Source organism: Perissodus microlepis, chromosome 17 (genome assembly GCF_051167445.1).
Source record: "Perissodus microlepis isolate ML-2025 ecotype Zambia chromosome 17, ASM5116744v1, whole genome shotgun sequence".
Lineage (NCBI taxonomy): Eukaryota > Metazoa > Chordata > Actinopteri > Cichliformes > Cichlidae > Perissodus > Perissodus microlepis.
In genome coordinates this window covers 32,954,186-32,981,705 of record NC_140477.1, presented here as the reverse complement: position 1 = coordinate 32,981,705, position 27,520 = coordinate 32,954,186, and the positions used below count along the sequence as shown (strand labels likewise).

Sequence of the window (27,520 nt, the reverse complement as noted above, 5' to 3'; positions counted from 1 at the left end):
TTGAACTACCTTAAATTCCATCCATCCATCGATTTTTTAAAATCCAAACATTAAAATTTAACAGCTGCAATTTTTAAAAACAGCAACAAAAAAACCCCCCAAAAAACTTTGATTAATATTTTAATGTTGGCTGCGAATTACAATTTTAAAATGAACTATGCAATTAATTTAAACTGTGATGTCAGCATTGACTCATTCACATGAACTAGATCCAAACAGGCAGCTATCGTAAAAATGCAGCTGGTTAAATTAGGGCAGAAAAGTTTTACCATGTGCCCTGAGACTGAAAACACATATGTACTCTTTTTAAGGGTAACTGTGGTGCCAGACAGTGGAGTCAAAATCTATTCAAATATTGACATTATGTTAGAAAAGGTCCAAACTCTTGTTGGGGCCTCAGTTAATAGCTGATCTATTTCAGAGAATTTCTTAGTGGACTGAATTTCTGTTATACCTACTCAAAGACTTGTCGGTTTGTTTATGTCACTTAATGAATTTTTGCTTTGTTTTTTTTCTTCTTCCTTTTACTCAACCACAAAAATCAACCAGAGATGAGGACTGATCGGATACAGTAAGGGTCAGACCTCTGCCCTTTGTAGGCACACTTGTACTTGCCTGTCATTCAATAATATGATGAAGGATAACCAAACTATTAGTTTTTATAAGTGTCTGGCTCTTTTTGCAGCACACAACTGACAAATGTACATTCGCTCTCGTGGTTTATGGACTGACTCCATATTCTTCTCTCTGTAATCACTGACAGAATATTCTTGAGTCTGATCACATCTGACATTTTCAGCAGCATGACGATGAGCTGCTCTTGCACTTTTTCTTTTTTGGGGATGTTGCAATTTCCAATGTGGTTACTGGGATCTTTTCTAAGAATCTGTATGACAGCACTTTAGCCACCTTTTCCAATGAAACACCAGTCAGCTGTGCTTGCTCAGTTGTAATACATGCCACTTTGCATGAGAAGATCGTGCAATGACGTGCACCTGTGTTAAAACACCTGGCTTATTGGTTCTCCAGTAACCAGTCCCTGCAGAGACCACTAGGTGGCACAGGTCCTCAGTTCAGCACTCTACCATCAGGCAGTGGTTTGAACACCTTAAAGCAGAACTACCTTGAAATCTTTCTAACACCAATTAGATTTTTATTCACACACTGCAGCTTAACCTTTTCCCTCTTGTCCCAAATTCTTTGATGTTGGATTGAGAACAAACAACCAATACTCAGAGCAGGTCCAGTCAATCAACAATCATTTATTAAGCACATGCATGTGGAGATGTACACAATACTACCTTCCGTGTCGATCTAAAAGAGGAGGCACTTAGATACACAGTTTTATATGTCAGGGTTCACGCCCCTTCATGCGTAGGCAGATAACATAACATGCATGAGTTACAGTTAGTGACAGTTAGATGTAATTCTTTTTTCGGCAATCTTCTATAACACTTAGAAAGCTATCTCAGCTGTCTCTCACTATGATGTATATAGCACATCCTGAGTACATCCTGTTCTGTGCAGCCACGTATGCTGTTACAAGCAGATCACTTATAATAATAACACATGATTATGCACATTTTATTAGCTGCTGGATAAATATGACATTTGCTAATATATTTCTATAGAATATATTTTCCACACTCTGCAATACTTTTTGATCTCAACAAGTTTGACAGGCAAAGTCTCAAACAAGCTGGACCTTTACGGCTCTGGACTATGCAAACAATATCTTTGTGATGTACTGCTGTGAGCTTTGCCTGCTGAGGTCTTTGTTCAGCTGCTGCAGAGGATCCACAGGGCAATGGTGCAGCTGCTATCCACAGCTCCAGACACACTGGTAGTCATTCGGACTGTAAACCACAAAGCTTTGATGAGGCAATTACTAACTATGACTAAATGTCCATCTGGTGGACGCCTGGCAGATGAGCTTGGCCCACAGAATCCGCCCACCACCACCCACTATTAAGAACAGGATTAACGAACTATTTTCCTACATATTCAATTAAAACCATGACAAGATGTGTGCACACCAACACAGAGATTTTTACCAGAAACATTTGAGTGAGGAGAAAGAATCATAGCAGGATTGAGCACAACTACAGTGCTGTGAAAAAGTATGACTTCACTCTGATTTTTTTTGTTTATGTTATAAATTTACAAAGTGTAAGGTTAGTATTGATAAGAGATTTTTTAGTTTTGTGATTATTGTTTAGTTGTAGCTTCATTTAAGATAGGAGAGCTTGTGAGTTGGAACCACCACAGGAAAGGAAAGTGGAACCAGATGTGTAGAGGAATGCGGTGACATACATACTACATCCTGAGTTAACGGTCACCCCCCTCTCTCACTCTCCTTTTAAGGACATGTTTAAGTTTCTATACATACCAAGATATCTCCTGTTTCAACAGATAAGCTAAAGGTTTCTCCTATTATGGAAACGTTTTTGTATACTGAACATACCACTCCTACTTCCTTGAAAGCTCACTTGGAGTATAAATAAAGAATGCGCTGAGAGCCCTGGGCGGTTTTTCTGTCACATCTGTTGTGCGCACTTTGAAAGCGGAGCAGATCGGACCGTGACCGCCCATGCGCATGTAAAAATTAGATATCTGAGTGTGACTTCATTTACCTTTCTAATAACTTTTCTCTTCACAAGTATAAACATCATACTTCAGTAAATTTAACAGGGTGGGCCAAGAAAAAGACTACCAGGGACTCAGGGGAAGATTTGCATTTTCCCCTTTGCATTAATTTGCAGTGGACAGAGTACAGTCGCTCTTGGATAATAATTAACTTTTAGTATGTATTTGATTCATTGTGTCACAACTGGGCAAACAGCAAATCAAAGCAATCAGCTTCAGCGCTGGTTCTCACTAAAAGAATCTCCTCCGTCGAGGTAAGATGTGCTATAGACTTGAGAAGTAAATGTCAAAATGAGATTCGTTTAGCATTACAATAAATTATTAATGTACTTGTGTGCTTTGTAGGGGATTTTGTGCGATTTTACGCTGTGTGACATTTTTCTACAGAAAAATATTGCCGTTTTCACTTCTGCTTGTGTCTTACTCATTTGTTCCTTAAACTGTAGACGTGTACATCTTTGACACACGTCTGAACCGAGGACATTTATTAGGGAGCATTTATTTCTACGATCTCTACCAGACTTTTCTTTTCCACTTGTTTGATAAATCAAAAAATGTTTCTGTCTTTACAACTCTTTACACATTAACTGCTACTTACATCAAGACTTTCGTCCTCCACAGCTGCATATTCTGATGAGTCAATAAAAAAAAATGATAATGTCAGTTTAACAGAATATATTAGTTTCAGTAATTAAACCGTTTGTAACTGAGAGAGGATTTGCAACTGCATTTTTGTTTTGTTTTTTAACATATACTTTGAATATACTTTGTTAATGTTTTTGTTTTAATTTCATTCATAAAATCTAGTATCTGGTGAACTGGTCATAGTGCAACACTGCAGCCAGAGATGTGGACTGTTTACCAATCATGAAGTTCCAAGTTTGTAAACGACAGGCCTTTACTAGACTCCCAAAATGTGCCTGGATTTTCCTTTTCTTCATTCTTTTTTTCCTGGTGTTATTTATCATGAACACCCTGGAGGTAAGAACTTGTTTTTTTTTCTAATTAGTGACTACAGTTTTTTGTGTTGAAAAAAAGATTAAATGAATAATGTAGGTATGATGTGTCAGATGTCCATATGAAGAGCCAGATGCAATTCTCAGGTCATACAGTGCTTTCACATGACTTTCATCTGCTATATAGGTTTTAGATTAAATAGGTAAATGTGACAATGAGCGATCCGATGACCACAGCATTGTAGTTTTTAAAGATCCTTTATTTTCCAGTTTTAAAGTAGCACACACCACTCTCCCAGAAATATCCTTAAAAGGGGAGATATGATTAGATGATGAGGTCAGGTGTGTGAATCAGCCTCCATCTTTCACCACACCCTGAAAACCCACTGCTCTACCCCTCCCCTGCAGCGGAGCCACAAACCACACCCCACAATAGTCATGTTTTTGGATGTAGCCCTTCGACAATTATCTTGTTGGTGGTGCAAAAATACTAAATATACTAATATTTAATCTGCAACACGAGATAACTTTTTTTACTTCTTAAACTTACTTTTTTATTTACTTCTATTTAATTTTTTTTTTTTTAGTCCTTTAGTTCTTGTTAGGAAGAATGTGTCACTCTGACCTGGCAACCCTGTTGTAAGCTAGTAATTAATGTAGCCTTGTATGTGAGGTTTATGGTAAAATCAACTCATTGGAGAGTGTTGATTAGTCCTTCCAAATTTAAATCAATTTTGTATCTCACATTATAAACATTGGTATTATAAGATTCAAATCCTGGTGATTTTCTGAAAGGCAACATTTCTGCCGGTAACCACATTTTGCATTTGATACAACTGCATTTAGTTTGCCTTATCATAGAGAGCTGAGTGTAATCTGTATCTGTATATTTCTTGGCTTAGTTAAATTGGTAATGCATATATTTTAAGGATTTTTATTTCATTTATGTACAAAGAATAGCTTTGTTGTCTTATCACATGAGAAGAATTTTTAACAGTTTTCAACTATGTTTAGTATTTACCTCTTTTTAAAATTTACCATGGCAACTAAGCAGCTTCAAAATCTGCAACTTTTGCTTTGTATGAAATGTTTTTGTTTCCAACTCTCAGAGCCCTATTCAGATTTCATTTTCTTAAACTGGATAATGGAACATGTTGATTCTTAGGTGTACTGAATTGTATTGCATGTTTTAATTCAATGATTAATATTGCAGTTTCAGAATAAAATGAAGACCATCAGCATATTCTCAAGGCCTGCCGCTGTTACCCTGTCTACTGACATGCATTATGACTTCTGCAAGTTAAAACCGCTGTCCCCTAAGGAGGCTCAAGAAGAAGACCTCCTGCTAGAGTCTATTACTTGGCCTGAAACGCCACCTTTATCATTTCCTCTTTCCCTGGAAAAGACCAGTGATCCAGACCACAGCACCTTCACCATTCTTCCAAAGAGGGGAGGGGGCCAGTGGCGAATAGGAGATAAGCTGGAGGTTATGATTAACATGAAGGACTTTCAGGGCTGTCCAAAAAAGTTTGGAGGAGACGTTTTACTTGCCCGGCTGCACAGCCCAACTATCGGTGCGGGTGTTGCAGGGGAAGTGGTGGATCATCTCAATGGCTCCTACACAGCTGTATTCCTTTTACTCTGGAAAGGAAGTGCACAAGTCCAGGTGATTAAGAAAATGTATCATTTTACATGTGGTTGAAGGCATTATAAGCCTAAACGTCAACATCCCTTCTTTCTTTTTTTTAGTCACTGGAATGTTTAGAAAAATACATCTTCCCATTTCTCTAGACAAAGACTTAATAGTAAAGTAATGTTTCAAGCTGATGTAAAATGTTAGCTTCCTGTTGGCGTTGGCATAAAGAAACCTACTTCTCAAATTTGCACATAAAGTCTGTTATCCCTACTTTTAGCTATTGACATTAGGACAAATGCTAAGACCAAACAGTCACTTCATTCTTATGCAATACTGAGCAGCAATCTGGGGGTGAAAAAAGAAACTAATGAGGAGGTGCCGCAAAAATGTGTTCCCCAAAAAGGAACTGAGACTGACTTCCAAAGTTCTCATAGATTGTGATGTTTATATTGCTTATTTTTGTGTTAATGGCAACTGTAATGGAGGGGGAATGTGGTTTCGGGTTATACTTCAAGATCGTGTTCAGTTTCTGCAGTAGGAGAAAACTATTAGCACTAAAGTTAGCATGTTTGTAGTAAGCCCATGTAATGAATGCAAAGTATGGTGCTCCTTGCTAACTAGCAAGGTATGGTCATGACCTCAATGCCAAAAGCTGAAGCTTTAAAAACAAATTATTTCCTCCAGAGTCTCCACTAGCTTGGGTTTGGGCTGGATGACAAAATATGCTTTAACGGAAACAAGTGACTTCTTCAGTTTCATGGAGATGCCCTTTTTATAAGGTTGGGGAAACCTGCAGTCAGCTGAGACTGAAGAAGTCACTTGTGACGAAACATTTCTCCCACTGAAAATATCCAGATGAACTGAATCAACTTTCTGGGATTTCCTTACTGGGATGATTGAGCATGAATCAAGATGCTGTATTCAAAGGTTGTAGTAATTATACGTATTTCTCTGAAATCTGGTTGCAAAACTCTGAGTCTGTTTTCTACAGGTGACACTGGTTCACCCCAGTGAGGCGGTCATGGAGCTGCGCAGGCTGAACAGAGAACACCCTGACAGGATTTTCTTTAAGAGCGTCTTCCAGTCAGGTTCAGTCACTGAAACTACCACCTGTAACATATGTTTGCGTCCAACCCAGAAGTCTCTGTGCAACTACACTGACCTCCATACAGGCGAGCCCTGGTTCTGCTACAAGCCAGATAACCTGAGTTGTGATGCCAGAATGAATTACTTCAATGGAGGATATCAACAAAGCATCACAACCATGGAGAAGCTTTTTCAGAGGTGACGATTTCTTTTATGTCCTTAGTGTAAAAGTATAAAAGTCAATCTTTTTCTTTGTTTTACTCTCCACAGCAAAAAGAGGGAACTATCTTTTTCTCCAGCTGGAAAATGCTTCACTGTTGTGTGTTAGCCAGTTTCCCCGTCAACTATTTAATGTTTAATATGATTTAATCTGTTTTTGCTGCCTGCCGTCTCTAATAAATTTCTAGTTTAAAAAACGTTTAAACTTTTCTTAAGAACTTTTATTGTGTGTGCTTTGCCTCAGTGGCGTCAACTTGAAAGTCTCCATTCGAGCTTCAGGACCTGCAGGTGTCACCATTTTTCCAAAAATGAAAGGTAAAGCCAGATGTTAACACCTATATTAAATAAACATTTGTAGAACATTTAATAGTTTATGGATTTTGAATTAACTACTAACAGTGTAACTTTTCCTCTGTATGGATAGTTCATAACATGTGGATGAAATGAACTTCAACAGTTCTTATTCCCAGAATAAAGAGGTTTATAAGAATGTGAGGTATGATCAGAAAGTTCTGGGAACTGACCTCAACTGATTTATATTAGGCTGATCCGTCTTCTTGAGTGTTGTCTTTTTGTGCATCTTAAGCCCATTTTCAAAAATGTAGTTAGTTATAGATTGCTCCCTGGATGTCCCATTCTGTTCCCTTGCACTTATTTCAGGTCAGATATGTCTGTGTAGTAAAAAAAAAATTCCTGTGTTTTCAATGCCCTCCATTCTAGGACATGTTAGTGTGCTGTCAAGGCCCACGGTTTAGGTTGTGTCTGCCGAATGTTCTCCCTCGGGCGGTTTAGGAGATTATTGTACAACTCCTGGTTGACCTCCCACTTTATCTACAATTTTGGGGGGAGGGCTTAGAAACTACAGAGAGTTTAACTGAAAAGTGTTGGGTCACGGCTGGATCTTAACAGGGAGTCTGTCTCCAAAATATAAACTGGGAGTTGATTCCACAAAGGTGGGTCCTGAAAGCTTTTTTCCTTCTTTTTTGCATATAAGCATATAGTTAGCACTGGATGAGGTGACCCTGAACCCTTCCTTAGTTATTCTACAATAGGTCTGGGCTGCTTGGGGCTTCCTATGATTCACTATTTTCTTTTTGACTCACCTGCATTTAATCATTAGTTATTATTAATCTCTGACTCTCTTCCACAGCGTGTATTTTATACTGTCTTCATCCTCTCACCCCCATCAGGTCAAAGCAGATGTCCGCCCCTCCCTGAGCCTGGTTCTGTTGGATGTTTCTTCCTGTTAAAAGGGAGTTTTTCCTTCCCACTGTCAGCAAGTGCTCGCTCATATTGGGTCATCTGATCGTTGGGGTTTTCTCTGTATTATTGTAGGGTCTTTACGTTACAATACAAAGTGGCTTGAGGCAATTGTTTTTGCAATTTGTTCTACCCTAGGAACCACAAATAAACCAGCAGTCTGAGAGTGAAGTGCTCTATTGTGGTGATATGGTATTATGAGGTTTTTAAGATAAGAGAGGACCTGATAATTCCAGATTAGGGATGGGTACCGGTATCCGGTGCCATCATGGCACCGGTTCTGACATAAACGGTAGTAACCAGACCGAAAAGCAGCGCACATTTCGGTGCTTTATTTCTGTGCTTTTTTTTCCTGAGATGTGATACACTTTGAATTCTAGCCAATCATTTTACGTTTCCGAGGATAGTAGGCGGGTCCAGGTACGTACGTTCTTTTAGAGCAGAGCTACAGAGTAAAAATGCCCAAGGCGAAGCGGTCAAAAGTCTGGCTGTACTTTACAGCAAAATATGCAAACTCAGCAGCCTGCAACAAGTGTTTTAAGGTGATACTGTGATACTGTCAAAGGAAGTAACACCTCAAATCCGATGAAACACCTGGCGACGCATAGCGTGTTTTTTTAAAAAGCCGAAAAATGCGCCGTATTTGATAGCTTGCTGCGAGACCTCACACCGAGCACATCTACTGCGGGTGTGGTGCCTGTTATCGGACCCGGAGTTAGCAACATCCCCCAAAAACCCGAAGAGGAGAGTCCTAGCCCCTAGCCCTGCCAGTGTAGCAGAAATGATGATGGATGATGATGGCAGCAGCAGTCGTTCTTCTCTGCGTGAGTAGCTTAATGTTGTTCGTGTGTAATTTACGTTGAGTAGGCTAACCACGTTATTACATTAATACATGTAAGGTGAACTAGCAAACACCATCATAGCTACATGCGGCTGTCTTCTTGTTTGATGGCAGATACTCCCTTCACCCTGGCCAAAAAGGCTAAAATGACCAAAGAAAAAGTGGAAAACAGTTAAACATGAGAGGTTTTTGGACAAAGTTTGTGTTTTTTCCATTGTTTAAGCACTGCTTCCAGCCAAGAGTGATACCATATATGCCCTATAGCTGCAGAAAAGGCTAACATTGTTATCTTTTTCCAAAAAAAACAGCTGAACATGAGAGGTTTTTGGGCCAATTTTGTGTTCTCCATTCTTTAAGCACCGGTTTGAGCACCGTTTAAGCACCGGCACCGTTTCAAAAGTACCGGTTTGGCACCGGTATCGGATAAAACCTAAACGATACCCATCCCTATTCCAGATCGTGTATGTGAGGAGAAGGGCTTTAAATTTGATTAAGGCTGTAACCGGAGCCAATAAAGAGAAGTCAATATGGGAGAAATATGTTCTCTTTTTTAAGTATCTGTCAGTACTCTCACTGCAGTATTTTGGATCAACTGAAGGCTTTTCGAGGATTTTAAGGCAATCCTGATATTAATGAATCTCAGTAGTCCAGTCTAGAATTCATAAATGCATTAACTAATGCTTCCATATCAGTCTCAGACAGGATTTCTCATTTTTGAGATACTGCACTAATGCAAGAAAGCAGTCATACATATTTGTTTAATCTGTGCATTGAGGGACATGACTCCAAGTTTCCTTACAGTGTCACTGGAGGTCAAAATAATGCCATCCAGAATATGTATTTGGTTTGACGCCACGTTTCTAAGATTGCACATGAAAGTGATGGGACTTCCAGGAAGTGATCTAATAACAGCAGCAGTAGTCATAGTGGTGCATAAATGCATGATAAGATGATCTTCAACAGTGGATGGTAAACATTTAAATTAGGTAATCACCAGTGTACTGCACTTATATTTTTTGGGACTAAAAAAAGTCATAAACAAACTAACTGTACTTCAACTTGAGTGAGGTTAGAAAACTACAGCAACCAGCTGTCTTATAAAATTAAAATTATAAGTAATATTAGATTTCATTCACTCATACAGGTAAAGGAAAGATTTTGTTTGGGTCTTTTCTTGTTAATAACTCAAAAATAGTCATATAGCGTGTCTGTTGACTTGTTCTCAGGACAGTCAGAGGAGAAGAGCAGCAGTGAGGAGTCTGGACCCTCGGGCTATTACTACCAAGATGTTTGGCGAGGACTAGGTGGCACAAAAATTCGTCAGTTCAACACTTCCTCGGCCATCACTCAGTGCCTGAAAGGCAAGGTGGTTCATATGTATGGAGACTCCACCATTAGGCAGTGGTTTGAACACCTTACAGCAACACTACCAGGTAACTACCCCACAACCCTTTCAGGCACCCCTCTGATTTTCTTTAGACACCTTATCACACGCATTATTTCCTCTGTAATACTTTCAGATCTTAAGGAGTTTGACCTGAATAGTGAGAAACAAGCTGGACCTTTCATGGCCCTGAACTTTACACACAACATCATGGTGAAGTACCGCTGCCACGGTCCTCCTCTCCGGAGCACTACTGTCCCAGCCATTGAGATGCATTATATTGCCAACGAGTTAGACAACATGGTTGGAGGCAGCAAAACCGTTGTAGTACTTGGAATCTGGGCACACTTTGCCACTTTTCCCTTGGAGTTCTACATCCGGCGGATGTTGTCCATCCGCAGGGCAGTGGTGCGGCTGCTGTCCAGGGCTCCAGACACACTGGTGGTTATTCGGACCGGAAACCCCAAATCTTTAACATGTTTCCTTCACTCATCTACTAACAGTGACTGGTACACGCTGCAGCAACTCAAAGTGCTTAAGGCCATATTCAAAGGACTGAATGTCCATCTGGTGAATGCCTGGGAGATGGTCATTGCCCACCACCTGCCCCAAGAACTCCACCCACAACCTCCCATTATTAAGAACATGATTAATGTTCTCCTGTCGTACATATGCCCTGAAAAGGATGGTTAGATGTGTGTGTGTGTGTGTGTGTGGGGGGGGGGGGGGGGGAGGGTTAGCAGTGCACACACATTTATTTACGATCTATTTGAACTAAATTAACTACAGTAAACAGTAAAAGTAGCCCCAGAGAAAGCTTGTAACCATCTTAATCAGCCTTATTGGTTCCACTCTTTGCATACAGTACATTTAATCCATTTTTCGTTTTTAATAATAGTCTCTATTTGATTTGTTAAATAATGTTGTTTCCCACTGCATCACCTAACCAATCAAAGCTGATTTGTGCTTTAAGCATGGTCAGCATAAACACAGGAAGTTAAAGGGACAAAAACAAAAGTTAGCACAAAATTTCACTCCCAGCGTGAAATGCCTTTCAGGTTTCATCTGAATCTGTAAATACTGTATTTAGGGGCAGTTATGTTTTGGGACATGTTTACATGCATCTGTGTCATTCTGTCTGTAAACATGGTTTTGAATTAATTCTGATAAAACTATGTAGGAGTGTAGGATTGAGATCGTGTTAACAATCCATTAGAATTTGGTTTATACATATTTAAGGTGAACTCGAGATGTGTTATATCTTCATAGAAAGAGAATGAGCTGCCTAGTTAGCAGTGGTAAATGGTAAATGGCCTGTATTTGTATAGCACAGGGGTCGGCAACCCTAGGCACCTGACCAAGATGAGCAACTCACGCCAATTTTAAAGTCAAGTAGAGGAAAACTTGGTCAAAACCTCAAACTCCTCTGGCACCATTTTCACCAAACAACAGCTGGTTCCTGTGTATGCAGGTCTTATGTCCCACCTATTTCCAGCAATAAGGAGCAACCTACACCAGCAGAACCAGTTGTACCAGCAGCGTAGGGCCCAATTCCTTCCCCATCCATTCCAAAATGTTTCAATTGTCAACCCGAACACCTTCAAGATCTTCAAAAAAATCCAGGAGGAACACGGCACAATCATTTGCAACTGATCCTCTTTCCACCCATTTCCAACAAAAACAATAGTTCTTCCGTCTTAGTGACTGCAGCTGGAACCTGCAAAAGTAAATGCTAAATCTGACCAAAAAAGGTGTGTTAGTGTGTGTGTGTAATAATAATAATATAATGATAATAATAATATAATTGATGTCAAAGCAATATGACAGATCAAAGACAGCTTACTGTGATTTCAGAGATGCATGTCACATGTAAGTGCGTAAAAAGTCATAAATAGGGGTGCCACTGCCCATGCACGTTAGACGCATGTCACATGCAAGTCTTTATTAGGGGTGCCTAGGAACACAATTTATTCCCTTGAAAGTTATTTAACATGTCCGAATCCATGTTTCTACTTAAAAGTGGGTATTCTGCCAAGAGGGAGAGTACAAAAAAACAGGGTGCCACAAAAGCCTCAACCTGCTTGTGTTGACACAAGCAAGGGGGACAAGCAGTTCCTTGAAAAATCAGGACTTGTCCCCTTTTACCGAAAGAAAAAAGATTATGGCAGAGTACCAGGCTACCTGTGTAGACGAAATGCAGAAAACAAGAGGGTTAGGCAGGAATATAATGCCTTAGTAGGAAAAGAACAACAAGATAAAACAATTAAACCACTGCCAGAGAAGGAGAGACAAACAATTCTCCAGGGCCTAAAGAGGCGATTTAATGAGTTACATTTTGAATATCAGTCCCTGCCTTTTGTAATATCTCCTTCTCAGCACTCGAAATACAGTTATAAAAAGTGGCTCGAAGAGGCAATGACTGAGGTGGAGGAATACATTGCCCTATTTGAAGAATATACATATATCTATGTAGGCAGGGAAATCTGAGCAAGATGAGAAAATGCAGCCCATTTCAAAGATGGTTGGACGACAACAGTCACAACAGACTCCTTTGCCACCTATTAGGCCAAAAATGCAAAATTTGAGGCCGCCCCTCCAGTGTCAGAATCTACGAAAAAGCCAACTGCCAGGCCTTTTCGCATGATTTGTGCCCCACCGTTACCCAGAAAGGCAAACCAACCTACTCCAGCCCTACCAGCTGTAATTACACAACGTGGTCTTGTCCCTCTGCCGCCCATTTGTAAAAAAGTTTAATATACATCCCAACCACCCTTATTTTTAAGAACTCCAAAGAAACCAAATGTAACACGCACCAATCAATTGCATCTGATCTCACTTTCACCCATTTCCATCAAAAAGCTGTAATGCTGTACCTTAAAAGTTGTTTTTTTCCCAACTCACCCCCAACTGGTAAATGGCCTGTATTTGTATAGCGCTTTACTTAGCGGACCCTAAAGCACTTTACACTGCATTCAGTCATCCACCCATTCCCACACACATTCAGACACTGGTGATGGCAAGCTACATTGTAGCCACAGCTGTCCTGACAGGGCGCACTGACCACCACCACTAGGCAACGGGTGAAGTGACGTGCCCAAGGACACAACAACCGAATCGGAGCCGGGGCTGGAACCGGCAACCTTCAGATTACAAAACGAACTGACAACTCATGAGCCACGATCGCCCCGTGGATTATGGTTTATTTTTTATGCTTCATTTAGTTAGTCCCGAGTTTATTCCATGTTACTTTCTTGCACATTTGGGTTCCCCTTGTGTCTTTGTCCTGTGTATCCCTCTCTGTGTGTTTGGTGTATATGTGTGTGTCCTTGTGTCAAAATACTCCATGTTTCAGACTCTGAATTTAGTGTAAATAACATGAAAGCATCCATCCATCCTGCCTTGTATCAGTGGTTTGGGATGGTGGTGACAGTGTAATGGTGTTGGGAATATTTATTTGGCAAACTTTAAACCTGGGCATTGTTTAAAAACCTTTAAACACAGTATTCATGCTGACCATGTCCAACCCTTCATGTCCACTGCAGTAACCTTGCAATGATATCATGGAGCAAAATCTCAGAGAAATGTTTCCAGCATCTTGTTGCATCTGTATCATGAAGAATTAAAGCAGTTCTGAGGCCAAAAGGGAGCCCAATCCAGTACTCCATCTATCTCCAAATAGACAGATAGCATGTAGAAAGGCTTTATATGGCTTTAGAGCCAAAAAGTACATATGTCACTTTCACTTAAGAGAAAGAGAAGTAACATACTATCTATTACAATAACTCTTATTGTTCTAAACATGCAAAAGGTTTAACATACAATGTAAAAGTCTAAGACATGTTGTAATTTTGTCTGAAATATACAATTCCAACAACTGGTTCAGTCAGAGAACTATCACAAAAGTAGATATCAGAAAAATCTTTAATAGGATAGTGCTTGAACAAAATAATTCAACATTTCAAGAAAAGCCTTAATTAGTTTTATATTTGTAGCGCCTCTACTCAGGACCAGTACACTCTCACTTCAAATAGAGACCCTAGACATCTTACTAGGTTCAGAAGGAGGTTTTGTTTTGGAGACTCACAAAAGGAGTTGGCTTGGAAGTGAATAACTGGGACCTTTATTGCCTCAGTACCATTTATATACATATACAACACAATAACCCAAATTGCACACTAATAGTGCATTTTAAAGGTGAATACATGTAAAACAAAACAAAATAAAGACATTTAAATGGAAGATACTGAACCGTATCAGAGCTCTTTGGAATGAATGAACAGATTAAAGTGTTCCCGTTGTGAAGTTTGAATTGTCCAGTCTGAATTGTCCTTTAAAGTCGTTGAAACCCAAACAGGTGTACTGTAGGGGAATTGTCAGTGTGCAAACCCTATTATCCGGGTAGGAAAAGTAGTGCATAGGGCTAATCTGAAATCCAGGGTTGCTTGAATCAGTTTCTCAGGCAAATCCCACAATCCGATCGCATGGCTGGACACACCATTTCACGATCATCCAGGATCTCATTTGGGCTGTTCTCGCCGTCAGTGGTTCTCCAGAATCCTTCTAGTAGTTCAAAAAAAACAATCGGGATTTTCAGACACAAATAACTTGACAGACGTTATTCCCTTTGTGGTAAGAGTTCGGGGCCAAGATACTTTTTCCATGCGCTCCGACACGTACTTGACCGCCATCAGAGGGAAGATCTCACAGGAAGAGACAGGTAATACTTCCTGCGCACTAGACGCAAGGTCGTCAGAACACAAGACTGCATCACAGCACCCCCTTGTGAGAATAACAGGCTATAGCCTTAGATTACAAAAAGGGATTTTGCAGCCCTGTATTTCACATGGGTTACATATTTATATGACTCGTGAAAAATATATGAAAATACAAAAAATATATAACAACTGGAAAAATCAACTTTTAGTACAGCAACTCCGTGAAGACTGTCAGTCAGCCAGCAGAGACAGGAAAGAAACTTTAAACGTTATTTCTGTGGCACGTCTCTTCCTCCACAGATACATAAACACCAGCACTGAAAGACAAACGGTAACTGATTTAAATCAAGCAGAAAACTAGAGAGTTGTCACTAAAGTGGAGTAGAAAAGGTTTTCATCAGTCTGTGGCTCTATAGTGTAGGTGTAGGGGTTTACACACTTGCCTAATAAACAAAAGGTCCTTGGTTTCATTCTGAAAGTAGGCACAAATGGGACTTCAAATGGCATAAAAACTAATAAAATTTGTCTCACTAACCACTTTGGAGACTTGTGACGTGTGAACGTAGCTTTAAAAACGTCTATATAGCATGTTAGACAGCCCAGTTTCAAAGGACTGATAGCTTGTGCCAAGGAGGTTAATTATTTTTTGTATAGCTCTTTTGTTTAGGACTTTTAACAAGCAGTTAAGGACAATTAACCATGTATCAGACACACTTAACTGACTATGCAAAATAAATAAGGCCATTGTTCCTCTGGAGCCTGATTCCCTAAAAGGAATCTATAGCTAACAGCTAAACTAACTATAACGCTAGCATTAGTGTCGGCTCTACAAAGTATTTCTGGTACAATGCATGCGAACAGCGACACTGAAACTAAGAAAAAAAAATACTAGTCATAAAATAAAAAGCTGATGTATCAAAATCACGTACCAGCAATAACAAAGGGTATCAACAGCAAAAGCAGCAATAGAAGGTGTGATGAAGGCCGAGGCTTACTGAGGCTTACGGTCCTGCTACCATACTTTATCTAGAAAACATTAGGAAAGTCTCAATAGAGCAGCAGGTCAGAGATTTTCAAAATATTATTCATACAGTAAATATCATGATGTCAAACAGGCTGTAAATAAAGTTGTACAAGGATAGTTGACGTTATGTTAAAAGCAAAGAGCAGTTACATCATGCATCCATTCTGATTGATTGTGCTCCGCGTGAAGCTCAGTGAATAAGAATATTTATAGCACTATTTGTCTTTGAACCTAATCATTTGATATTATATCTGAACGATATCATTTCAGTGCCTAAACCATTAGCAGAGTACTGCACTGTGGAGCTCTTATCACAATGATCCAGTCTTTAAGTGATGACGTATGAACCCTGCTTCCTGGTCCAAACCTCTCCATGTTAATTAAGGCTGTTGTGTTTTTAAAGTGTTTTAATGCTTTGTATCTTGTTCTGCTTAATCTGAACAATGAAAGAATTTAGACAGTTTTTAACTCTCAGTGATGCCGCAGTGTTTGTTTGACTTTGGGACCTGAAGCGGAGTTTGGACCCAGAAACGGCTAATGATGTCAGTCTTAAAGACCGGATAGGTATGTTTGTCTGTCCATAAACAGTGGCTCGTGTTAGTATGAAAGAAAGATTTACCAACAACAGCTGAAATTCCACGTCGGGTGGGTTTTTAACCTCACAAGTGAAAGAGTGAGTCTCATCACTGGTTTTGTTTGTTTCCATGACGCAGCGGTATTCCTTACTGTCTTGAATGCCCCACACTGATAACTCTGCTGTTGTCATCTCCAGTTTGTCTGCCTTTTTCTAAAACAACAACACAAACAAAGACTGATGTTCTACGAGCTGATGTCACATGTTTGTGAATGTGTGATTTAAAACATGCATTACCCGTATAGTGATGTGAACACTGTTTCCTGTCCTTGTGGCTGTGAAGCTGATAAACTCAGGGTCTGGATAGTAGGACATGTTTGTGGGGCAGGCCAAGGTTTGATTAGCTACTTTCAAAAACACAGTGCTGCTAGAAATCCCAGGACTGTTTTCAGCTGAAGGTGAGTCATAGGTGAGACTCTGCAATGAATTACATCTTTATATAAATCATAGACTCTTTATATAGCTAGCATGGTATGGTCATGATGGTGACATGATAAACTTAATGTCAATCACAGAATCAGAAGCACCTCAACATCTATATTTCTAATGATTCAGCTTCTCTCCACAACTTGTTTTGTGCCAAATAATCTTACCGGTTACCCTGTCTTCAAGAAGGTGTTTATTTTAACCTTGCCTTTTTATTTTAATTTGACTCCCAATAAAATGTAAGTGATTTTTCTGATTACTGCATTTTTGTAATATCGTTGTTTTCTGAAACAATTCAACTTGATACACTACAGAAAAACTTCAATATGTTTATTGTTTTATTTTTTTCATTTGATTTTTAGACAGTACATGCTAACACAGCATAGAGTGTGGGGTTCAGAGCTGTTTTGGTGGCACAAAAAGAGGATGGTACTTTTATTGTTGTCTGTGAAGGTTCTCAGTCATCCAGGTCATCGTAGTCAAAGGAGCTTGCAAAGAAAAGCGTCTGGACTTCTTTAAGTTTACTTGAAGACGTTTCACCTCTCATCCGAGAAGCTTCTTCAGTTCTAAGGTCAAATGGTGGAGAGTCCCAGATATAAACCTAGTGGGAGTATCCCCCCACAGAGGGACAAAAGGACCCCCTGATGATCTTCTAATCGCCTGAGCCAAGGTGTGAAACTGGGTGTGGGTCCCAATCAGCCAGAGTTTCGGGTGTGTTCATTGTGAAACCTGGCCCCACCTTATCATGCGAATTCCTGAGGTCAGATGGCCCAGGATGTGAGTGGGCGTTAAGGCGTCTGGGAAGGGATCTCAAAACTGGATTATAGATGGCAGAGAGTTGGTGTCGTAAACCCCCGCCTCTGTTCAAAGATGTTCACATTTTGGACAGAGAGGACAGATGGTTTGAAAGAGGAGTGAAAGAAGCCATCTATGTCCACTGTGAGCGACCATCTTTGAACAGAGGCGGGGGTTTACGACACCAACTGTCTGCCATCTATAATCCAGTTTTGAGTTCCCTCCCCAGACGCCTTAACGCCCACTCACATCCTGGGCCATCTGACCTCAGGAATTCGCATGATAAGGTGGGGCCAAGTTTCACAATGAACACACCCGAAACTCTGGCTGATTGGGACCCACACCCAGTTTCACACCTTGGCTCAGGCGATTAGAAGATCATCAGGGGGTCCTTTTGTCCCTCTGTGGGGGGATACTCCCACTAGGTTTATATCTGGGACTCTCCACCATTTGACCTTAGAACTGAAGAAGCTTCTCGGATGAGAGGTGAAACGTCTTCAAGTAAACTTAAAGAAGTCCAGACGCTTTTCTTTGCATACTTTTATTGTTGTGTTATCGGTTAAGGGTAAGCTTCAAGCTGCAAGTCTGTGAGTATGTACAGATGACATACTGTAAGAAGATTACTTAAGAGCTTTGGCATGCAGTGAGAGGGTGTATGTCATGTAAAATAACTGTACTGGACACTGTGTGTGTACAGACCCACCTGGTAGCTGCTGTTTTTGGGAAGTGCAACTTCCTGCATGGCATGGCTGTGTACAATGCCTTCAACAAACTTCAGGTGGGACCCTCTGACTGTGATCTTCCTGTTCCCACTGCAGGACACAGAGAGCATCATTTTAGTCACAGATGTGGGAGAGAACCTTTCAAAAGAATTTTGATTACAGTGACTCTAATTCGACAGCAAAACAATAGTTGACCACTGCTACTTGAGTCTATATATTATATAGACTTGAGTCTATATATTATATAGACTCAAGTAGGTTACTCTTATATGTATTTGAGTATATATAAGAGCAACCTGAGGATAATGAATTTTCAGAGCAGATGTTGGGACTGCGTAGGTGTTTAGATATTATGCTGCAGACCAAAGTGTCTGATGGACTGAAACAAAGCATTAATGGATCACAGTAGTATTATTGGGGAGTTTAAGTACCAAACCAATATGGTGGATCATTTCTTAATGGAAGAAGAAAATGCAAGATAAAAAAAGAAGACTTCCTATGCAATACCAGTATGTGTGACCTCTGTAGAACGAGAAGGTTTAGTGTTTGAGAAAAAAAGCTGAGAAAAAAGAGCAGATTTTAGATCCATTTTCTTTAGCACAGTGGTATATTTGTGATAAACAAGCAAGTTCTAGTTTCAGAAGACAATATGTTACAGGCAGTGCACTACTTGTGTCACTTTAGGTGTGCTGCAGCTTCTGTGAAAGTTTCAGTTCCTCTGCCTCATAGTTTGGTACTAATAACTAAAGTGAACTTGGGTATTTTTTCAGGTGACCTGTTCCCCAAAAACACAAGTTCAACACGAGTTCCTCTTAATCATTCGAAGAAATTAACATTATCTGTTTTCATAACGTCTCGGCTTTGTTGGGTGGTTTCAGTTAAATTAAGTGTACCTTATCCAGCTGCTGCTTGGAGTAGCGTTTGTACAGGATGGTGATGATAAGTATGTGATGTTAGCTTCGCCGTGGCAACTACCATCTGGGAGGAGAACACATACATTGACCACACCTTTGATATCTGTGCTGGGAATGTGGAACGTCACACTGACACCAGAGTTGTCCCAAACAGGAGACCTGACCAGAACACACACACAGAGTGAGAAAAGTCATCACTAAGATCATCATATTATGCAGAAAATCTGAACACAGACAAAAACTGATCAGTAAAATCTTCCACAGTATAATTAAAGATTTGTTTGTATGAAGAAATGTGTTTTCCAAACTTAACGCATCTACTGTGATTATAAAATATCCTGAGGAATCCTTTTAACACAGCAACTGACAGCGATGGACTTCTTCAAAGCAAAAGCACAGGAAGCACGGCGGAGTTTCAGTTTTACACTCTGATACCAAACAGTCTCTCTGAGCACCGACACTGAGAGGCAAATAGTGCATCACTCGTACCTGTACTTTCTGCAGCCTCTTCCAAAGCTAAAAGCTGTAAAGCTAAAGTTTTTTTTTTCAGTTGTCAAAATTAAATTGTAGAATATTCAGTTTTAAATATGTCTCCCTGTTTGGAATTGTTTCTACACTTTAATAAATTCTTTCTAGTCCAGGAATCATCTTAGTTATCTGTAAAGTGACTCACTCTTTTGGAGCACAGTCAGTGTGCGTCTGGATCCTCACTCCTGACACGTCACCAAGGTTATGACCTAATAACACAGCATGGTTTGTGCCATACAACGACACCACATTGGGAGTGATGGAGAAGATCTCTTGGATCTGACAGTGAAACAAAAAAATAATCAGATTAAAATAATTTCCTTCTTCTGCCATTAAAACCTCTACTGGATGTAGATAAAGTATCAGAAGAACAATAAAAAAAGAGCATTACACTCACAGAAAAGTTCTCCCCAGACTCCAACGTTTGGCAAACACTTTCCTGTAGCAGAGAATGAATTTAGCCTTGGATCACAACACTGTGCAGATGCTATTAGAGCTGATCTCAGACATGTTGTAGCTAACATTAGCTTTGTTCAAAAAGTTTAAATGGTAGGAAACAACTAACCTGAGTATTTCCATTTAGAAACTGAAGTGAATCATTTTACAATGAGGGAAATCTAAACTCTATTCATCAACTAGTCTAGCCTCATGACCTACTGCAAATGACACCGAAGAAATCAGAATTTTTAAGCAGAGTTTAAGTCTCACTTTCTACACATTTACGCAATATTGTTGGATTGGAAATGTTCCATACAACAAATGTACAACATGAAATGTGAAAAACTGCTACATAAATCCATAAAAATACGATAGTTTCATTATTACATCAGTCTCTCCTTGGTTAGCCCAGGAGCAGCTGTTTCTGCTCCAACCACAACCAGCCTTGATACACTGCTGACACCTGAACAGGAAACAATCATATAGGATCAGAGGACTTTGAATGTGCCTCATACAACTACTCATAAGATTCACTTATTTTATTTCATCATATTTATTTTGTATGACTAGGACATGGTTATTTAATAAGTCATGGGAATGATTATTTCGGTCTATGATTATTTGTTATCTTTATAATCTGACTGGACTTACAAGATAGAAGTTGGAGGTCCACTGATGTCAGAGCAGTTGGTTAATTTCACTTGTTCTGACAGGAGTATTTTTCCAAACCTAAATTTTACTGTGACATGCAAGCCTGTAAAATAAATATATATATTAAATGATGAATTTCAAATGAGTTGGACCAATATATAAAAATAAACAACAAAAGATTCAACTCAATTTGTCAAATGTTTCAAATCAATACATTCCTGGGATTATTTATCAAAAATGACAAAAGTGACAAACCATCAGGAGGAAGTGTGTGATCAGACAGGTAGCAGGTGCACTGGGGGAACCGTGGAGGGTTATTCCCAATACAAAGGTGGCCAGAAATTGCAGAGAACTGGCAGGTGAAGTCAGACGACACTTTCTGGCCCAATGTCAGGTGTGTGTGGATTTTCAGTGAGATCTAAAATCGGAAGGATATAACTGAACAATAAATGAAAACCAGAAATGATTACAGTCCCGAGTGTGTTTGTAAGCTGTACCTGTCCGTTTGTGTCCTTTTCAACTTTGTGGGAAATCATTTTGTGTTGGGACTCATCAGGAATGGACAGCCAGTCTGAATCTGTGCAGTCATCTTCAAATGTGCAGCTAGGAGAAGAAGAAGAAATGATCACCAAGTTCAAAATTGTTTGAAGACGTCAGCTGCACATGTTGTTTCTCTCACCTGCTTTTAGAGCCACACCAACCACAGTATGGATCCTGTGCAGACCAACACTCCTGCACATTTGTGTATGTGCTGCAGTTTGACACAGGAACTCGCTTCATCTAGAACAACAAACACTTTAAAATGCAGCACAGGTACATGTGACGTTAAGATAATCAGTAAATAATATAAGTACCTGGTTTGTAAATAGCACATACACATGTTTATGATCCACTGGATCCAGATGTAATTTGAAAAACACTTTGTGGTCACCACTGGTCCTGTAGAGCACCGTGGGACAGGCAGCGTGATACTTCCTGTCCACAGACAGCTGACAACAAGAAGGTGATTATTTCTGAGACACTTTGCTATTGTTTCTGTACTCAATGTTTTTTCTTCATTTATTTAAAAAAATGCTTTGTTTATTTGTTTTTCTCAAATCAGAAGTATCAGAAGAGTGATTGATCTGGTTATACCTTGTTTCATGGGACAGTAAGCAGAATTTAAATCATCTGCAAATTGGATATACAGTATCGAGCAATATTTAATCAAAAATCATGCAGAGACAATATATCAAATGTTAAATGTTACAACTTGCATTCAGAAAAACCATACAGCTTCTACATCCCCATCATCATCAAGTTAATCTTTGTTTCATCTTTCCAAAGAATATTTTTCAGGTCAAAGCCAACTGTTTGAGGTCTCGTGTCCTTCCTGTCAATAAGTGCAAAATTGCTTTTTGTATTTACATTCTTGATGGCATCTCTTGATTTTAGAGTTTGATAAAGAAAGGTTCAAGACAGGTTAGTTCAAGACTAACCAATGAAACAATGCAGAGATTATCCACTGTAATGACCTTCTTCACTTGCACTTACATCTCTTTGGAGACCAAATGCTGAGTTCCAGTAAACAGGTTATAATATATTCCACTAAATAGCTAAATAAAGAACAAAGAATTCCCCACTCACTATTCTCATACTGTTTCCCTGCCTCTGAGAGTACACCTTTAATGGTTCAGGACTGGCTTCTATCTCTCTGGTATACGTCATTCAAGTGGCTGGCCAAAGCTGTGAGTCTTTGCTTGGAACACTCAGGTATGGACAGCTTGCTGCACTTATTAGCCATCTTGTTCTTCAACTCATCTTTTTGCATCTCCAGTAGTTGGCTAACTTCCCTCTGTGCTGACTTAGCCTCTATATTTGTGTTCTGCCTCATCAGTCTCTAGTTTTTATAGCAGTTGCTTCTTCCAGATGTTGGAACACTGAGCAACAAGTTGCTTCGTCATTAGTATAGATGTCGTGTGCCAAAGAGTCCTGAAGTCCCACATCCTCTTCATGTAACCTCTTCTGCTGTGATTACTTGCTTAGTAGCATTCCAACTGCTCGCTATTCTCAGCAGTTATTGACATGTGCCTTTGTATTCCAGTTGCAAACACACTCATCAGTGTGTCCTGGTTCCTCAACACCTGATGCAGGCCTTGTTTATCAGAATAACTTTTGAGACCGTATGGTATTCAATTTCATATATAAAAAATCCCCCTCTTGCTTGCTACGGAGAGTTAATAATTCAAACTCGAGTCCTCTACCAGACCTGGGAGCTTCAGGTTCCTGTGCAGCATCTCTTCCTAGGACTCCGCTCTTCTGGACAGAGATCTCAGATGTTGATCCTGGGATCTGTTGGAGCCATTCGTGTAGCTTGAGAATCACTGCACCATGATTGCTCTGATTACCACTGGGACCACTGTTACCTTCACCCTCCACATCTTCTCGAACTCTTCACTCGACTCTTGGTACTTCTCCCGATTCTCTTGTTCCTTCTTCCTGATGTTGCTGTTAGTCATTATAGCTACATCTATTACTACAGCCATCTTCCTCTGTTTGTCCACTACTACTATGTTCAATTTCCGATACAGCTTTTTGTCTGCCTGTATCTGGAAGCCCCAGATACAGATATCTAGGGTTTTTTTTTTTATATATATATACATATATACATATATACAGGGAGTGCAGAATTATTAGGCAAGTTGTATTTTTGAGGAATAATTTTATTATTGAACAACAACCATGTTCTCAATGAACCCAAAAAACTCATTAATATCAAAGCTGAATGTTTTTGGAAGTAGTTTTTAGTTTGTTTTTAGTTTTAGCTATTTTAGGGGGAAATCTGTGTGTGCAGGTGAATATTACTGTGCATAATTATTAGGCAACTTAACAAAAAACAAATATATACCCATTTTAATTATTTATTTTCACCAGTGAAACCAATATAACATCTCCACATTCACAAATATACATTTCTGACATTCAAAAACAAAACAAAAACAAATCAGCGACCAATATAGCCACCTTTCTTTGCAAGGACACTCAAAAGCCTGCCATCCATGGATTCTGTCGGTGTTTTGATCTGTTCACCATCAACATTGCGTGCAGCAGCAACCACAGCCTCTCAGACACTGTTCAGAGAGGTGTACTGTTTTCCCTCCTTGTAAATCTCACATTTGATGATGGACCACAGGTTCTCAATGGGGTTCAGATCAGGTGAACAAGGTGGCCATGTCATTAGTTTTTCTTCTTTTATACCCTTTCTTGCCAGCCACGCTGTGGAGTACTTGGACGCGTGTGATGGAGCATTGTCCTGCATGAAAATCATGTTTTTCTTGAAGGATGCAGACTTCTTCCTGTACCACTGCTTGAAGAAGGTGTCTTCCAGAAACTGGCAGTAGGACTGGGAGTTGAGCTTGACTCCATCCTCAACCCGAAAAGGCCCCACAAGCTCATCTTTGATGATACCAGCCCAAACCAGTACTCCACCTCCACCTTGCTGGCGTCTGAGTCGGACTGGAGCTCTCTGCCCTTTACCAATCCAGCCACGGGCCCATCCATCTGGCCCATCAAGACTCACTCTCATTTCATCAGTCCATAAAACCTTAGAAAAAGTCTTGAGTCTTGAGATATTTCTTGGCCCAGTCTTGACGTTTCAGCTTGTGTGTCTTGTTCAGTGGTGGTCGTCTTTCAGCCTTTCTTACCTTGGCCATGTCTCTGAGTATTGCACACCTTGTGCTTTTGGGCACTCCAGTGATGTTGCAGCTCTGAAATATGGCCAAACTGGTGGCAAGTGGCATCTTGGCAGCTGCACGCTTGACTTTTCTCAGTTCATGGGCAGTTATTTTGCGCCTTGGTTTTTCCACACGCTTCTTGCGACCCTGTTGACTACTTTGAATGAAACGCTTGATTGTTCGATGATCACGCTTCAGAAGCTTTGCAATTTTGAGACTGCTGCATCCCTCTGCAAGATATCTCACTATTTTTGACTTTTCTGAGCCTGTCAAGTCCTTCTTTTGACCCATTTTGCCAAAGGAAAGGAAGTTGCCTAATAATTATGCACACCTGATATAGGGTGTTGATGTCATTAGACCACACCCCTTCTCATTACAGAGATGCACATCACCTAATATGCTTAATTGGCAGTAGGCTTTCGAGCCTATACAGCTTGGAGTAAGACAACATGCATGAAGAGGATGATGTGGACAAAATACTCATTTGCCTAATAATTCTGCACTCCCTGTATATGAAGCTAGTATTATAAATGAAATGTAGTAGAAAAATACATATTGTGAAATGCAGACAAAATAGCAATGTTCTTCAATAACGTGAGTGAGAAACAGGGATATTGTTGCTCACTCACATTATTATAGCAGAAATTAACAGCAGAAAATAGACTTTGAAAAAGTAAACACAAGCATGTTTTCTATGACAAGTACCTGATGTATATTAGTTGATACAAACCTTAATGAGCAGCCCATCTTCTGTCCCAATATAGAAAACCATCCAGCCTCTCTGCCTCACTGCCAGCACTGAGGTCATGTAGCTTTGCCTGAAGAGGACTGCCTTTGGTTTCAGGATCTTTGGCTGACGCAAAGAAAACATGAGAAACCAGAAGACCTGAACACTACTACTACTTAAAGCCTTATTGAAGCATCTTGCTGCGTTATTATCAAACTGACCCAAGTTTATTGATGTTATCTTTTGATAGAAGAATGTATGTGTGTGAGAGTGAAAGAATGAATTTTGGCTTGTACGGCCCCTCATATTAATGTTTTACTTGCATCACTGACCAGAGAAGACACTGGAGCAGCAGGTGGGAACAATATCAACAGTACAACCATTAAATCAGAGTTTAAAAAGCTCTCACCGTCACTTCTGATGGCACAGAGGTGTAGAAGTCTGGATTTCTGTCAGTGTTCCTGCTGTAATCAGGGCTGATGTCAAACACCATTAGCTGGGTGTTGGTGTCTCCTCCATCCACACTGAACACGCCGCTCCAAAGCACCGGCTGCTCCCCCGGGATGACCGAAGAGGCCACAAGTCTGCTGCTTTGACTGTCAGAGACACTGAGAGTCGCGCCACGCAGAGACTTGAGTGTATCAGTTTTGCTTTTTTCGCCTTCGAGCCAAATGAGACGCACTCTGTTTGTTTGAGCTGAGAGCATGTTGGAGAACAGATAGATGGTTGAATTGATCTGAAACCTGTCAACAAACTCCACATCACCTTTACTTTTGATCCCAGGTGTGCCTGAAGCTCCATCAGTTAGAGAAAATATACCTCCACCCTGCTTGTCATCTGTATCCTGAAGATTGACAGTCTGCCGATTAATACCACACTTGTCGTTTTCATACTGTTCCTTGTTTTGTTGGATCGCGGTCAGAATGTAAGTGTCAGTCTGAGTTTTCTTCTTCACATCCACCAGAAAGCTGACTGACCTGCTGCTGCTTTTCAGAGGCCCCACCTGGATGTGTTCTCTGTGCAGAAGCTTGGAGATGTTCTTCAGGTCCAGAATCTCGCAGTGGCCGCAGTCATCGTCAGTCACACCGCAGCTGATCAGAGAGTCATTCTTTGTGAAAGGCAACAACACGTTGATGCTGAAAGTTGCGTTCCACTCAGCTGTGTCAGAAACCCGGTAAAACTGCACATCATCCTGCTGGTTTCCGGTCTTTAAGATTCCTCTCTGGGTCAGACTGTTGATCAGATTCAGGTCGTGGCTCAGCTGGTACAGCCTCTCCTCTGTGGCAATGTAAAGTGTGTTGGAGGTCATGGCAAATTGGAGGATGTCTCCATCAAAGGTGAAGCCTTCATCCTCCTTCCGGCACAGACCCAGTTCTCCAGAGAGAACAGAAAGCAGAGCGAGCAGCAGGATCATCTTAGAATAACAATAATTCTACCTGGGACACGCTCACACAGCGATGCTCTGCGTGGCACTCTGCTCTCTGACACTGTGTTTCTATACTTGTGCGTAAAGCGCAGAGCGCGCAGCTGAAAAGAGAACTGCTGGAAGCAGGAGGGCTGGAGCGTGCCAAGCGAAAGTGAAAATATTTGAACATTTTCACTCAGCTGTTTTCGTCTCATTTCCACCCTGTACCTCTGTACAGGCCAAAGGAACCCAGATGTGTCCCTTAGTCAGTTACTTTCTGTAGCAAGTTTGCTCACTACGGTTTAGTTCTTACTGTTCAAAACATATTTAGTTTTAGTTTCAGTCTTAGTTTTGGTAATTTTTTAGTTATTATTGTATGGAGGTCTTATGTTAGAGGCAACAATCAGCAAAATCAGTACAGTATTACAATAAAAGCACACACTGTTGAAATAGTTGTGTAGAAATCTCAAAAAATATGTGCATCAAAGCCTCATAAAGCAAGTTCAGATTCAAATGTACCAAACTAACAAACACTAAGTGCATATTTTCATATGTTCATTTTAGTTTGTTAGTTTTCTAACATCGTAAGATTGTTTCAGTTAGTTTTCAGTTTGGTCTAGTTTTGTTTTAGTTAACTAAAATGTTTTTGTTTTTTTTAATCACATTTTAGTTTTTAGTTTAGCTTTAGTTAACTATAACAACCTTGCAAGTCATACGATGATATCCATCTCAACAAGAATCAGAATCCAGAGTGGATGGAAGCATTTCAGTTACAATCATTTCTCAACTGAATTCCCAGT

At 40.1% G+C, this 27,520-nt stretch overlaps 2 protein-coding genes across 2 annotated transcripts; one reads left to right on the top strand and one right to left on the bottom strand.

Moving 5' to 3' along the window:
• Positions 1 to 2,183: 2,183 nt before the first annotated feature.
• LOC146369939 (NXPE family member 3-like) lies at positions 2,184 to 10,743 on the top strand. Its single transcript, XM_084910502.1, has 7 exons — positions 2,184 to 2,900; positions 3,454 to 3,627; positions 4,816 to 5,268; positions 6,230 to 6,522; positions 6,788 to 6,858; positions 9,871 to 10,077; positions 10,165 to 10,743. Exons 2-7 carry the CDS (start codon positions 3,514 to 3,516, stop codon positions 10,719 to 10,721), a joined length of 1,695 nt encoding a protein of 564 aa, XP_084766628.1. The 5' UTR covers positions 2,184 to 2,900; positions 3,454 to 3,513; the 3' UTR covers positions 10,722 to 10,743.
• Positions 10,744 to 13,951: 3,208 nt separating this feature from the next.
• On the bottom strand, positions 13,952 to 26,776 carry LOC146369938 (plexin-C1-like). Its single transcript, XM_084910500.1, has 16 exons — positions 25,725 to 26,776; positions 25,319 to 25,441; positions 21,730 to 21,864; positions 21,555 to 21,655; positions 21,373 to 21,478; positions 21,131 to 21,293; positions 20,876 to 20,978; positions 20,612 to 20,687; positions 20,184 to 20,225; positions 19,932 to 20,065; positions 19,238 to 19,417; positions 18,326 to 18,434; positions 16,639 to 16,818; positions 16,387 to 16,554; positions 15,673 to 15,769; positions 13,952 to 15,060 (listed from the first exon to the last, which is right to left on the bottom strand). The coding sequence occupies exons 1-16, from the start codon at positions 26,727 to 26,729 to the stop codon at positions 14,975 to 14,977; spliced, it is 2,808 nt and encodes a 935-aa protein (XP_084766626.1). The 5' UTR covers positions 26,730 to 26,776; the 3' UTR covers positions 13,952 to 14,974.
• Positions 26,777 to 27,520: the final 744 nt, after the last annotated feature.

Excerpts from the sequence above, each read along its gene's own strand:
- LOC146369939 (XM_084910502.1), top strand. The coding sequence starts at position 3,514 with ATGAAGTTCCAAGTTTGTAAACGACAGGCCTTTACTAGACTCCCAAAA. Across the intron at positions 5,269-6,229 it reads AAGGAAGTGCACAAGTCCAG|GTGACACTGGTTCACCCCAG; the intron begins GTGATTAAGAAA and ends TGTTTTCTACAG. Across the intron at positions 10,078-10,164 it reads CCTTACAGCAACACTACCAG|ATCTTAAGGAGTTTGACCTG; the intron begins GTAACTACCCCA and ends TAATACTTTCAG.
- LOC146369938 (XM_084910500.1), bottom strand. The coding sequence starts at position 26,729 with ATGATCCTGCTGCTCGCTCTGCTTTCTGTTCTCTCTGGAGAACTGGGT. Across the intron at positions 21,294-21,372 it reads AAAAGGACACAAACGGACAG|ATCTCACTGAAAATCCACAC; the intron begins GTACAGCTTACA and ends TTCCGATTTTAG. Across the intron at positions 20,688-20,875 it reads GGACCTCCAACTTCTATCTT|GTGTCAGCAGTGTATCAAGG; the intron begins GTAAGTCCAGTC and ends TTTCCTGTTCAG.